Source organism: Stenella coeruleoalba, assembly GCF_951394435.1.
Source record: "Stenella coeruleoalba genome assembly, chromosome: X".
NCBI classification, from domain to species: domain Eukaryota; kingdom Metazoa; phylum Chordata; class Mammalia; order Artiodactyla; family Delphinidae; genus Stenella; species Stenella coeruleoalba.
In genome coordinates, this window is record NC_137152.1 from 67,855,654 (window position 1) to 67,870,007 (window position 14,354).

The 14,354-nt window shown below is 37.2% G+C and overlaps 1 protein-coding gene across 1 annotated transcript in view; it reads right to left on the minus strand.

Moving 5' to 3' along the window:
• POF1B (POF1B actin binding protein) overlaps positions 1 to 14,354 on the minus strand; it is a gene marked incomplete at both ends in the record, with an annotated part of 100,388 nt that overhangs the window by 72,398 nt on the left and 13,636 nt on the right. Inside the window, 3 exons of the mRNA XM_079910980.1 lie at positions 3,897 to 4,073; positions 6,415 to 6,495; positions 8,794 to 8,868. Coding sequence (XP_079767106.1) covers positions 3,897 to 4,073; positions 6,415 to 6,495; positions 8,794 to 8,868 — 333 coding nt within the window. The remainder of the gene's footprint in view (positions 1 to 3,896; positions 4,074 to 6,414; positions 6,496 to 8,793; positions 8,869 to 14,354) is intronic.

Consider the following 14,354-nt stretch of genomic DNA (forward strand, 5'->3'; position numbering starts at 1 on the left):
GTTTCTATTTCATTTATTTCTGCTCTGATATTTATGATTTCCTTCCTTCTGCTAAATTTGGAGGTTTTTTCTTCCTCTTTTTATAATTGTTTTAGGTGTAAGGTTATGTTGTTTATTTGAGATGTTTCTTCTTTCTTAAGGTAGGATTGTAATGCTAAAAACTTCCCTCTTATAACTTATAACTCTTATAACTGCATTTGCTGCATCCCATAAGTTTTGGGTCATCGTGTTTTCACTGTCATATGTTTGTAGGTAGTTTTTGATTTCCTGTTTGATTTCTTCAGTGATCTCTTGGTTATTTAGTAGTGTATTGTTTAGCCTCCATGTGTTTGTATTTTTTACAGATTTTCCTGTAACTGATATATACTCTCATAGTGTTGTGGTCAGAAAAGATACGTGATTATGATTTCAATTTTCTTAAATTCACCAAGGCTTGACTTGTGACCCAAGATATGATCTATCCTGGAGAGTGTTCCATGAGCACTTGCGAAAAATGTGTATACTGTGGTTTTTGGATGGAATATTCTATAAATATCAGTGAAGTCCATCTTGTTTAATGTATCATTTAAAGCTTGTGTTTCCTTATTTATTTTTATTTTGGATGATCTGCCCATTGCTGAAAGTGGGGTGTAAAAGTCCCCTACTATGATTGTTACTGTCGATTTCCCCTTTTATGGCTGTTAGTATTTGCATTATGTATTGAGGTGCTCCTATGTTGGGTACATAAATATTTACAATTCTTATATCTTCTTCTTGGATTCATCCCTTGATCATTATGTAGTGTCCTTTCTGTCTTGTAATAGTCTTTGTTTTAAAGTCTATTTTGTCTGATACAAGAAATGCTACTCCAGCTTTCTTTGAGTTCAATTTGCTTAGAATATCTTTTTCTATCCCCTCACTTTGAGTCTGTATGCATCCCCAGGTCTGAAGTGAGGCTTTTTGTACACAGCATATGTACGGGTCTTGTTTTTGTTTCCATTCAGCCAGTCTATGTCTTTTGGTTAGAGCACTTAGTCCATTTACATTTAAGGTAATTATCGATATGTATGTTCCTATTCCCATTTTCTTAATTGTTTTGGGATTATTATTGTAGGTCTTTTCCTTCTCTTGTGCTTCCTGCCTAGAGAAATTCCTTTAGCATTTCTTGTAACGCTGGTTTGGTGGTGCTGAATTCTCTTAGCTTTAGCTTGTCTTTAAAGGTTTTAATTTCTCCTTCAAATCTGAACCAAATCCTTGCTGGTAGAGTAGTGTTGGTTATAGATTTTTCCATTTCATCACTTTAATATGTCCTGCCACTCCCTTCTGGCTTGCAGGGTTTCTGATGAAATATCAGCTGTTAACCTTATGGGGATTCCCTTGTATGTTATTTGTTGTTTCTCCCTTGCTGCTTTTAATACTTTTTCTTTGTGTTTAGTTTTTGATAGTTTGATTAATATGTGTCTTAGCATCTTTCTCCTTGGATTTATCCTGCATGGGACTCTGTGCTTCCTGGACTTGATTGACTATTTCCTTTCCAATATTAGGGAAGTTTTCAACTATAATCTCTACAAATATTTTCTCAGTCCCTTTCTTTTTCTATTCTTCTATGACCCCTATAATTCTCATGTTTGTGCATTTAATGTTGTCCCAGATGTCTCTGAGACTGTCCTCAATTCTTTTCATTCTTTTTTGTTTATTCTTCTCTGCAGTATTTAATTCCACTCTTTTATCTTCCAGGTCACTTATCCATTCTTCTGCCTCAGTTATTCTGCTATTAATCCTTTGTAGAGAATTTTTATTTTCTTTTATTGTGTTGTTCATCATTGTTTGCTCTTTAGTTCTTCTAGGTCCTTGTTAAACGTTTCCTGTACTGTCTTCATTCTATTTCCAAGATGTTGGATTATCTTACTATCATTATTCTGAATTCTTTTTAAGGTAGACTTCCCATTTCCTCTTCATTTGTTTGGTCTGGTTTGTTTTTCCCTTGCTCCATCATCTGCTGTGTTTTTCTCTGTCTTCTCATTTTGCTTAACTTACTGTGTTTGGGTCTCCTTTTCACAGGCTGCAGGTTCATAGTTCCCATTGTTTTTGGTGTCTGCCCTAAGTGGCTAAGGTTTGTTCAGTGGGTTGTGTAGGCTTCCTGGTCAAAGGGACTAGTGCCTGTGTTCTGGTGGATGAGGCTAGATCTTGTCTCTGTGGTGGGTAGGTCCATGTCTGGTGGTGTGTTTTAGGATGTTTGTGACCTTATTATGATTTTAGGCAGCCTCTCTGCTAATGAGTGTTATGTTCCTGTCTTGCTAGTTGTTTGTCATAGGGTGTCCAGCACTGTAGCTTGCTGGTCGTTGAGTGGAGTTGGGTGTTGATGTTGAGGTGGAGATCTCTGGGAGATATTTGCTGTTTGATATTACATGGAGCTGGATGGTCTCTGGTGGACTAATGTCCTGAACTTGGCTCTCCCACCTCAGAGGCACAGCCTGACAACTGGCCGGTGCACAAATAGCCTGTTATCCACACAGCTCAGAATAAAAGTGAGAAAAAAAGAAATAAAGAAAAAGATAAAATAAATAATATAAAATAAAATGAAATAAAATTAAGTTATAAAAGTTAAAAATAATTATTAAAAAATTTTTAAATAAAAAGAAAGAAGAGAGCAACCAAACCAAAAAAAAAAAAAAAAATCTACCAATGATAACAAGTGCTAAAAGCTATACTAAAAAAAAAGAAAAACAAAAACAGACAGAACCCTAGGACAAATGGTAAAAGCAAAGCTATACAGACAAAATCACACACATAAGCATACATATGCACACTTGCAAAAAGAGAAAAAGGGAAAAAAATATACATATCTTTGCTCCCAAAGTCCACCTCCTCAATTTGTGATGATTCATTATCTATTCAGGTATTCCAAAGATGCAGGATAGATCACATTGCTGGTGGAGATTTAATTTGCTGCTCCTGAGGCTGCTGGAAGAGATTTCCCTTTCTCTTCTTTGTTCACACAGCTCCTGGGGTTCAGCTTTGGATTTGGCCCCGCCTCTGCATGTAGGCCACCTGAGGGCATCTATTCTTCGCTCAGACAAGACAGGGTTAAAGGAGCAGCTGATTCGGGGGCTCTGGCTCTTTCAGGCAGGGAGAGGGAGGGATATGGGAATGTGGGGGAGCCTGTGGCAGCAGAGGCCAGCATGACATTACAACAGCCTGAGGTGAGCCATGTGCTCTCCTATGGAAGTTGTCCCTGGATTCTGGGACCCTGGCAGTGGCAGGCTGCACAGGCTCCCAGGAGGGGAGGTGTGGATAGTGACCTGTGCTTGCACACAGGCTTCTTGGTGGCTTCAGCAGCAGCCTTGGCATCCCACACCCTTCTCTGGGGTCTGCGCTGATAGCTGCACCTCGCGCCTGTCTCTGGAGCTCAGTTAAGCAGCGCTCTGTATCCCCTCTCCTTGCTCACCACAAAACAAAGAGGCAAGAAAAATTCTCTTGCCTCTTTGGCAGCTCCAGACTTTTTCCAGGACTCCCTCCAAGTTAGCTGTGGCACACTAGCCCACTTCAGGCTGTGTTCATGCAGCAAACCCCAGTCCTCTCCCTGGTATCTGACCTCCAAAGCCCAAGCCTCAGCTCACAGCCCCTGCCCGCTCCAGGGGGTGAGCAGACAAGCCTCTTGGGCTGGTGAGTCCTGGTTGGTACCAATCCTCTGTGCAGGGATCTCTCTTCTTTGCCCTCTGCACCCTGTTGCTGCTCTCTCCTCTGTGGTTCCAAAGCTTCCCCCCTCTGCCACCCAGTCTCCACCTGCAAAGGGGCTTCTTAGTGTGTGGAAACCTTTTCTCATTCACATCTCCTTCCCAGACGTGCAGGTCCTATCCCTATTGTTTTGTCTGTTTTTTCTTTTTCCCTACCCAGGTATGTGGGGAGTTTCTTGCCTTTTGGGAAGTCTGAGGTCTTCTGCCAGCGTTCAGCAGGTGTTCTGTAGGGGTTGTTCCACATGTAGATGTATTTCTGATGTATTTGTGGGGTGGAAGGTTATCTCCATGTCCTACTCTTCTGCCATTTTCAGGAATCGGGATTTTTGTCTCCAGTGCAGGTAAGGCAGAATCTTCCTGACATCAGTATGGATTTTAAACACCAGTGAGTATGAAAGGACCACAGGTTTTTCTGCAGTTCTTTTCTAGCATTTGCCAGCCCCCATGCCTAGACTGATTTGAATTTCTCCCTGTGCCATTTATCTTCCCACTTCCCCTTCCTGCCTTCCACCACCCTTTGATGAATGGGTTTTTGTAATTCTAGCTGTTGTATTTTGTGGACTTGTTATTTTTGTTTTTCTGTGAAGTACATATATTGGATGTGGGAGGTAAAGGAGGCTCTGCTGCTCCTGGTCACTCCCTTTATAGCCATCACTGTCTTGTTTCTTGTAACTCAGGTTACATTTGTTCTCTTGCTGCACTACAAGGAAAACAAGCCTGAAGAGATGGAACAGGAGTTAAGACCTCACAGCTAGATCCTCACAGCTAGATCTGCTGGGTTTTGAGAAGTGATTTTCTTTCTTCCCCTTCTAGCGGAAAAAGATTTTTTCACGGGTACATTTAACGTGCCCCCAACTATAGGGAGGTACCAATTTTGTACAAGTGCCATTGCAACACAGAATGCTCAGAGAACCTGAACTTTTAAACTCTGGAGGTCTGAACTTTACTGTTGGCCACTGATGGGTCTTTCTGGTATTGCAAAGGATATTGGGTGCTGCAAATAGGAACTGAAATGGTAAACTTATTAAACCCATTAAACCTGAGGGAAAAAAATTCACTGAATAAATGATAACTTCTCTGTGCTGCTGTTTTCTCACTTTTTTAGAACTAAATGAGATAAAATATGTAAATTGCCTAGCATGGAGTGTATATCCAATAAGTATTAATTCTTCCATTTCCTCATTAACTAAAGAATAAGAATGCATCCAAAGTCACATAAGAATCACTTGCAAAGAAGGCTGGAATTCAAATGATTCGATATTTAAAATCTCTCCATGGATATATCTTAGGCAAACACAATACTTCTCACATCGTGAAAAAAAAGTGCTATCTAGAACTAATTCTTTGAGAGCCAGGGATGTCAAGTGTAATATGAATTCAAATATGCATATTCCCCAGTTTATTTGTGAAAGGAAGAAAAAGAGAATGAGAGGAAAAAGGGGAAAGCATAAAGTGATTGGCTAAGTTGTAGAAAGAGGCACAGTCTCATCTCCGAGGCCTTCCTCATGTCTCCCTTCCCCCACGCACATTTTTCAGATTTTTTGCTTAAACATTTGATTCTGCAAAAGGAGCAAGCAGCTGCTTTACTATAATCACATTCTCTCTTGATTTTTACATAGATGTATGAAAACTCAAAGAAATGTCCAAAACAATCAACCCCTCCAACACAGAGCTTGTAAGCTCATAGGTTCACACATGCGCATGTGCACAACTGACAGCCTCTCTAGCTAAAGAGACATGAGACGATAATTTTTAAATGAATAAAGAAAAAAGATGGGAGATAGATAGATACAAGCAGAAGTATAGTATTAATATGTACTTCCCACTCAACTAGACTAGTACCAAGTGTGTTACCCTAATTTAACCCTTTGTTTTCCACAGCTGAAGAAAATGATCAGTTTTATTTTTGAGAGAGAGAACTGTTTCCTGCAGTAGTAGAAAAATAAAATAAAGAGAAAAGCAAAGAATTGTGGTATTATCCGGGGCACAGTTTCTATTTGTGAAACTTTTGTCCTTATAACCCCATAGAAGAACCTCCTTTTGCAGCTAAAATAAGGCCGTGTGTGTGTGTGTGTGTGTGTATGTGTTGAGGAAGGCTTATTACTATGGGAAAAATATTTTTCTTAATTTTCTCCTCAAAATGAATCAAAGAATAATATCCTAGTTTGTATAATATAAAGTTAAATATCTTTGTAGAAAATATAATAATGTAATTTTCAAAAGACCTCATTTCTAGGCACAAAAGTTCATACACTGTAGGAAACAAAGGCATGGAGGCATTTTTGAACTTTTGACTTTTCATTTTCTTCTTCCTAGCCCATATCTCAATGGCAAATCTAAATAGACTAAAGACTCCAACTGCCAATGCAACAGGTGATAGTTTTATATGAAGCCTGTGAAAGAACTTTGTCCCTTTTTTCTTTGGTTCAAAGTGCACAAAGGGTGGTGCTATAGAAGCAGAAAGACTTTATAACCCAACAATTTCCATGTTACTTGGAACTGTTGCATCTCTGAGGCACATGGTTGTCTGGAGCTAAAGATGACTTTGTTAATATTAATAATCAGAAAGTAACTTTATAACGAAGAACTCCAACAGTCTGATATTAGGAATCTAGTAGCTGACTCACCCTTCTTGTTTAAGCTATCAACTTCTGAGGAATTACTAGGTTGTGACAAGAGTTTGCATGATATAGCTTACCTGTTCAGGATTTTGCACTACATATTGCCTAATAGTGGTCTGCGGATATGTAGTGACTTTCACTGTTGGAGAATGGAGTTCCTGTGAAGAAAAGATAAAAGCTGCATATAATCATAGTTATTTAGTGACCTTGCAGCCAGAATAATAGGGAGCAATTTTCAGAGTGAAATTTTAAAAACCATTTACATAAATGATGACATATGAATTTATGTTTTGGTTAATTTCAGTCTGAAAAACATACATGAAGGAGTGTGTTTATGGGCTCAGCACCATGCTAGGTATTTCTATTATACTCATTGCATAGTAATTCATCACACATTCCAAACTATATTTGATGAGAGTTTCAAAATATTTGTTTCATTGTAAATGCCCCCACATGATTAGAAGAAAATATAGCTTAATATTTATTAATCAGAGTTTCTGTTTGGAAAGGACATCCTATATTTTAAAAAATGAAAGGAGACGCAAAGAGAAAACTGTGTGTGTGTACACTTAAACATTTAAATCTTCAGTGTGGTGGTGGGCGAGGGCCATAAATAATGTTAAAAGGGAGACAAAACACAAGAACAAAGTCATTTGTAAATTTTGGATGGAAAAAGAGTGGTATCATTAATATAAAGAGAGTTTTATACCTCGGTGAGAAAAAAAATCTTCACACTAATAGAAAAATGAGCAAACGGTATGAAAGCAGAAAAGAAGAAAAGCAAATGATTAACAAACAACAAAAATTATTCAAACAAACTAAGAATCAAGTAAACATAACAAAAGAATACCATATTTTAACTGAGAAAATGTTAAAATAATAATGCTGATGAGGGCACAGTAGGAGGAGCATTTTCCTGTGGAGAGGGGAAAGATTAAATAATCATGCATAAGCTGAAATATGTAGCCATCGAAATAATGATCTTGATAATACAAATTTACATTAAAAACTCATAACATTATGTAAGATTAAATGAGAATGAAGATATAAAACTGCATATATGGTATGATCTTAATTTTTTATTTGAATGGAAGAAAACACAACAAAATGCTAAGAGTACCATCTCTGGGTAGGGGATGGGTCATGAGTGAATTTTATTTTTTCTTCTTTATGTTCTTTTGTATTTCCAAATTTTCTAGAAAAAACATTTTTTGTCAGAAGTAAAATTTACAGCAAACTTAATTATAGAGCCATTTATTATGAAAAATAACAGTAAATACAATTTTATGACTGGATTTCAGTGTAGTGAACAGCTCTGTGATTTAAGTAGACTTACTTTTCTGAGCTAATCCTATCTTGGTGGTCCATCCCATGGGGCTCCACTTTTAACTCAGTTGTAACCTTTATTCCACTGTCCTATATTTTGTTAGTGTGTGACCCATGTTAGTCTGAGGTCTTTGGGAGTAGTGATTGGTTCCTATTCACCTTTGTGCAATATTTGGTACACACTTGGCAGTCAGCAAATGTTCGCTGAATAAATGCATGACTCTAACTGACCTAGCTCTAGGCCAGGCCGAATTGGTACATGGTAGGCAAACTTTTCTTTGATAATCTTACTTGTTCTGCATAATATCACCTTTTCCTCACTGTACCCCAGGTCTAGAGACCAGCTTTTGTCCATTTGTCCCTTCACTATTCAAGTTCACATCGTGACACTTCAGTCTGGGCAGGCATGTTTTCTCAGAACAGTATCTTTCTCCCTCCTATCTTCCAAATCCTGCAGCCTTTATACTCCCCTCCTGTGTACTAACAAACTTAAGATGTCATATGGTTTATTTACTCAGAATTTACTTTTTAATATGTGGGACTAGCTCATTAAACACATATTTGTTAATATGGTATTTAATTATTATTACAGGTACCTACCTTTTGGAGATATAATGTGTACACTCAAAAATAATCTTAAAAGTGGGATTATTAGGTCACAAAGGTTAAGGGAACTTGAACTTGTGTTTCTTTCAAATCATGCACCTTGGAGAAGGGCTAGTTCTGACCCTGTAAGTTATTCTTTCTGGATATAAATGTACAGTATTATCATTCACAAAGCCACGTCCTCACTCAATCCAAGATCTAGGTACTTCATTTCTGCTCAGATCAAAGACCCTTAAAATATACATAATCAGTGGGAGATCCTTGGAGAAAAATAAACTGCACTCAAACAAAAGCCATCAGATTGAGTAGATAATGAAATTGAAAAACCTCAATCCACAGCACTTGCTTCACATTCCTATAATGGGCTGAGCTGACTTTCATATGTAAGGCTCTCCTTTCCAGTTTTATGTTCCTGAATTTTTGTGAATGTGTAAAGTTTTATGAGGGCCTAAAGATCACTTAAACAGACAAGCAAGGTTTACACAAAAAGAAAGTAATCTGATCTAACCCATATCTTATTTTACCTGTTCAATATTTGGGGTTATATGTACAGTGCTTGGGGCACAAGTAGATATTTTCAGAGTTGTAGAATGAAGTTCCTGTTGATAGAAACAAAAGGGGGTTCAGAAACTGTTACTGAGCAGTGTCATTTAAATGTCTTAGGTTCTTGGGCTTCCCTGGTGGTGCAGTGGTTGAGAGTCTGCCTGCTGATGCAGGGGACACGGGTTCGTGCCTCGGTCCGGGAAGATCCCACATGCCGCGGAGCGGCTGGGCCCGTGAGCAATGGCTGCTGAGCCTGCACGTCCAGAGCCTGTGCTCTGCAACAGGAGAGGCTACAACAATGAGAGGCCCACGTACGGCAAAAAAAAAAAAAAAAAAAAAAAAAAGTCTTACGTCCTTAAGGTATTATTATTTCCTTTATTTTTATAATAATCCAAATTTGTCAGAAATAAGAACGTTATTTAGTGCTTTCTTAGATGATGTCCATCTCTCCAAAGAGCACATTACCAATTCCTTTGTCAGCATTGCAAGTAATCTAATGCAAAATAATTTCTAGAATGCTTTCATAACAGTACATACTTCTTTCACTTTTAGTTTGCATCCTTTTTTTTGCTTTTTTGAGAACTCGCCTGATGTATCCCCCAATGTTATTGTATGTCTGCAATTAACAAGATTTAAAGTTTAACAAACAAAAACATTAAATGTAAAAAAATCTGAAACCAATATAGGAAACTACCTTTGAAAACAACTAAGACTACTGCTCTTATATTACTTCAAGCTGATTTTTAATTATGCTTCATGTGATCTGCTTCTAGTTTAATTTCAAAGAGTAGATTCTAATGTTAAAGAATGATCCATAAAGATGAGAGTATGATTTTTGATAATGTTTAGATAAAATGTTCACTCTATCGATTATGCTGGCATTCTTAACATTTTTCCCAGATCAGCAAATTACATAACTTTATCAGTGTGCAAAGAGTCGACAGCATTACTCAATTTCTTCATACATTACTATAATTTACAACCAATTGACACAACTCCAGGATATATTCCTAAAACGATAAAAATAGTGTTTTCTTCAGATCAAGGAGGTATTAAAAACCAGAATCACAGACTTACAAGGGAAACACTGACAGACTCATATCAAAATATAGCTATAATGTAGGTGTAACGTGCTGTTCTTAAAACAGGACTGTGCATTTACTCAGACTGCCAAATGTTCTGCATGCTGTGGTTTTCCTTTTGGTTCAACTTGTAACATTTTCATCCTTCCTCCCTCTGTTACATCAACAGCAATACTGCAAGCTTAATGTTTCTAGGCAGACTTTGAATAGGTTCCCAGATTTCCTGCTGGTAGCTGAGGATAATTGCTCAGACAAATGCACAGAATTAAAGACTTTAGACCAAAAATGTACGTGTTCTTCAGTTTAGGAAAATGGTTACAAATACAACCAAGTGCAGGTGGATTTGGCCCAGAGATCCAACAGGAATAAGTTCAGAAAGACAAAAAATGTGATTTTTAGTTATACAACAGTGCATGAATACACTCTAACATAAAAATTTATAAAGTCAAAAATCTTCCCTTAACCATCCTCCCTTCATTCAAATCTCTTACCCATATTTATACATATATGTATAAATAATATTTACTGCTTTTATTATTCTGCAATATAAGCCTAACAATATCTCATATTATAGATTAATGTCTTAATTCATTATTTTAAATTATAGTGTTCCATAATGTTTGTTTGATAGTTTATTTATCTATCTTTTTAAAATTGTTTCCAGGTTTCCACTATGCTGCAAAGAGCATCCTTGTGCAATGTGAGTAATTCTCTAGAATCCCACAAAGTGGAATTACTAGAGCACAGAGTATGTGCATTATTCATTTTAATACATACTGCCCAATTGATTTCTCAAATGGCTATGCCAATTCCACATCCATCAGCAAGTGTAAAATTACTCATGTGTGAAAGATGCTTTTATGAAAACTTTTAGCCTTTTTAGGCTGTAGCTAGTAATACTAGGGTTATTTTGAGAATACAGTTAGTGCACACTGCCTGGTACCTGGTTCTATAGATGGTAGTTCTTTCCCCTTCCCTTTATCCTATTCAAATATGATGACATCAGAAAATTAAACAGAATGAAACTTCACTAGCTATGTGGAGTAACTTTTAAGATAAAAGAGTGTACTGAGAAGTTTTATAAACTTGCTGAAATTAACCCAAGTAAGAATACACACACATACACAAATATGTGTGTGTGTGTGTGTGTGTGTATGTATCTTACATATTTAAGGCATATATTGATAGGCAGTTACTTTACTCAGATGCCAAGATAGCAGATATTCAAAAGGCAAATTGGTGTATTTACACAAAGACTAGTCTAGTGCTAAAATGAAGAAATGATTCAATCTTCTTATATTTGGAAAACTGGTACATTAATTCCACAAATTATGCTTTACTTAATTGTTCTGAGCCTTCATTATTAGAATTGATCTAGGCAAATGTGGCTTTTCCCATACAATCCTTATGGAAACGAAGGACAAATGGAATGACTTCAAAAAGTAAAATATTAAGGTGGTAGCTTAATATGGGTCAAAGAGATTAAGACGTATGGCAGTGACCAGAATGAGTTTAAATTACAGCAGTATTAGACTTATCATAAGATGGGAAAAAACCTATCTGAATATAAGGTATATTAATTTCAGAAAAACTTGCTAAAGAAAACCCTTTTCCCCTGAAAGTCTACGGAATTATGTAAGTAGGGTGAGTAAAGGTCCAAAATGAACATTGTCTTGATGATGGAAGTTACTTTCAGTGGCATCTAGCGCTAGGCAGGATTGCAGCAAGTCATCCCACAAGTAGTCATTGCCTATTCTACAGGAAGTGATCAAAAATGTTTGTGAATGAATGAATGGATGAATGAAGAGGATGTCTTAGTTTTAAAGGCATCTCAGGAATAGAAATCTAAATCTCTCTCTTGATAACCTACATCAATGTTTAATTTTCAGCATCACTCATCTGTACAGAGCTTCCCTAAATCCTTCATGTTGAAATCATTAAATCTAATGAATAGTTACATCTTTTGTACTTATGCCCTCTATGCCATAGCCCCATGTTCCTTATAACAAAATAACTGAAGGCTGGGGAAGGGGTGGTGGTGACTATCATAATATAGTGGAAAGAGTTCTGTGCTTGAAGTCCAGAGCCCTAGGTTCTACTTCTAGTTATACCACTATACCACCAGCCAGTTATGATAATGAACACTCATGCCATCTTCCTGAGCTTGTTTCCTCATGTGAGAAACGGGATGTGGGTATGTTTAAGTGTGGACTGGAGGATCTTTAAGCCTCATTCTATTTCCGACATTCTGTGAATATAAGAGATCACTCTCAGCTTATTTTTCCATACAGACAAGACAATTTCAAATCCTTTCAACTTGTCAGTCTTGTTTTCCTTTGATGAAGATGATAATGACAACTAACACCTATTAAGAGCTTTCTATGCCAAATATATTACATAGATCATCTTATTTAACACTCAGAAAAACTGTCATCAGAAAAGTACTATTATAATAACCCCATTTTACATATGAGTAAAGTTAGACAAAGATAGGTTAAGTAGCTAGCTGAAGATCACACAGCTAATACTAAGGTGTTGGGATTCCAACTCAAATAGCATGATGCTACTTAATCACTAAATCCAGAACTCATAACCTTAATCACTATACGTTCCCACACCTATAGCCTGCCTCATTATATTTTCTGTTCAAGTTGTGGAACAAAATTCTACTGTTAGATTTGAGTAATTTCCATAATAGGAGACTAGATATTTGACTCTTTTTATTATTTACTATCAAAAGTAACTTTTTGGTGCCTGAAAACAAGAAATCCACCTATAACTGACCGTGTGAGAGAATAGCCCTGATTAAATATTTTAAACTTCTACAAATACAATAGGGTTTTTTTTAAAGTAGACAGCATTATATATTTACAGTGTACATACAGAACTCTAAACTTAATAAAACGTTGAATTTTTATTTAATTTTCATATCATTTAAGCCCTTTGATTTTGCAGGAAGGCCCTACATTTTCTGATCAAATATTCAGCCTAGTATTGAGTCGTTTATTCCTGTGGCTCATATTTGCTAAATACATAAATATTGCCTGTTGGCAACATTCTTTAGGTAGAGTTTTGTTGAAAAATAATTTTGTTTATAATTAGTAGATTTAGGCTTAGTATGAAATCCAAGGGTGTTTTTCCCACGATGACTAAAGTCATTTTCTACTTTGGGAAAGTTGTAGCAGCCTTCTTCCCTCTTCCTCCTCCTCCCCACCTTTTTCCTTCTCCTTCTCCTCCTCACCCTTCTCTTTCCGTTTTTCTCCTCCTTCTCCTCTTATAAGTACATGTGGCATTACCAATTTTAAGATCAGAGTGGATTAAAATCAGTCTGCTTTTCTGGGATAATTTTACAACATCACTTGAGATAATTGTTCATACCTTTGTTTAACCTAAATCCGAGTTGGGATACAGGAATCAGATATCAGAGACTGTATGACATAAATAAGAGTCAAATATATAGATCAGGAATATCCAGTATAGCATGGTGGTTACAAGCATAGACCTAGAACTAGACTGCTTAGATTTAAATCCCAGTTCTACCACATACTAGCTCCATGAACTTGAGCAAGTTACATAGCACTCCTGTGCCTTTGTTACCTCATCAGGAAAAATGGGAATGATATTTGAACATTACTTACTAAAGTTTAAAATTAATTCAGTAGCTTAAGGGACATAGGCAGTTCCAGAGAGGCTATGAAACCCAGATCATGTGCTAAAAGAAAGGGAGGTGCATTTTTATTGAGGAGGGTTATTTCATCATTTTCCTCTATTTAAATATTTACTCTTTCAAAAAGTAAGGTTCTGGGGAAATTATATAAAGGATAGATACAGTCACCCCTCCGTATCCACAGGTTCTGCATCTGCAAATTCAACCAACGAAGGATTGAAAATATTAAAAAAATCTGGAAGTTTCAAAAAGCAAAACTTAAATTTGGTGTGCTCTCTCAACTATTTATATAGTATTTACACTGTATTTACAAATCTAAAGATGATTTTAAATACGGGCAAGGATATGCATAGGTTATATATGATACTTGACAATCAGTTAGAAGAGGGCTTCCGGGAAGATGGCGGAAGAGTAAGACGTGGAGATCACCTTCCTCCCCACAGATACACCAGAAATACATCTACACGTGGAACAACTCCTACAGAACTCCTACTGAATGCTGGCAGAAGACCTGAGACCTCCCAAAAGGCAAGAAACCCCCCCACGTACCTGGGTAGGGCAAAAGAAAAAAGAATAAACAGAGACAAAAGGATAGGGACAAGACCTGCACCAGTGCGAGGGAGCTGTGAAGGAGGAAAGGTTTCCACACACTAGGAAGCCCCTTCATGGGCGGAGACTGCAGGTGGCGGAGGGGGGAAAGCTTCGGAGCAGAGGAGGAGAGCACAGCAACAGCGGTGCTGAGGGCAAAGCGGAGAGATTCCCGCAAAGAGGATCGGTGCCAACCGGCACTCAC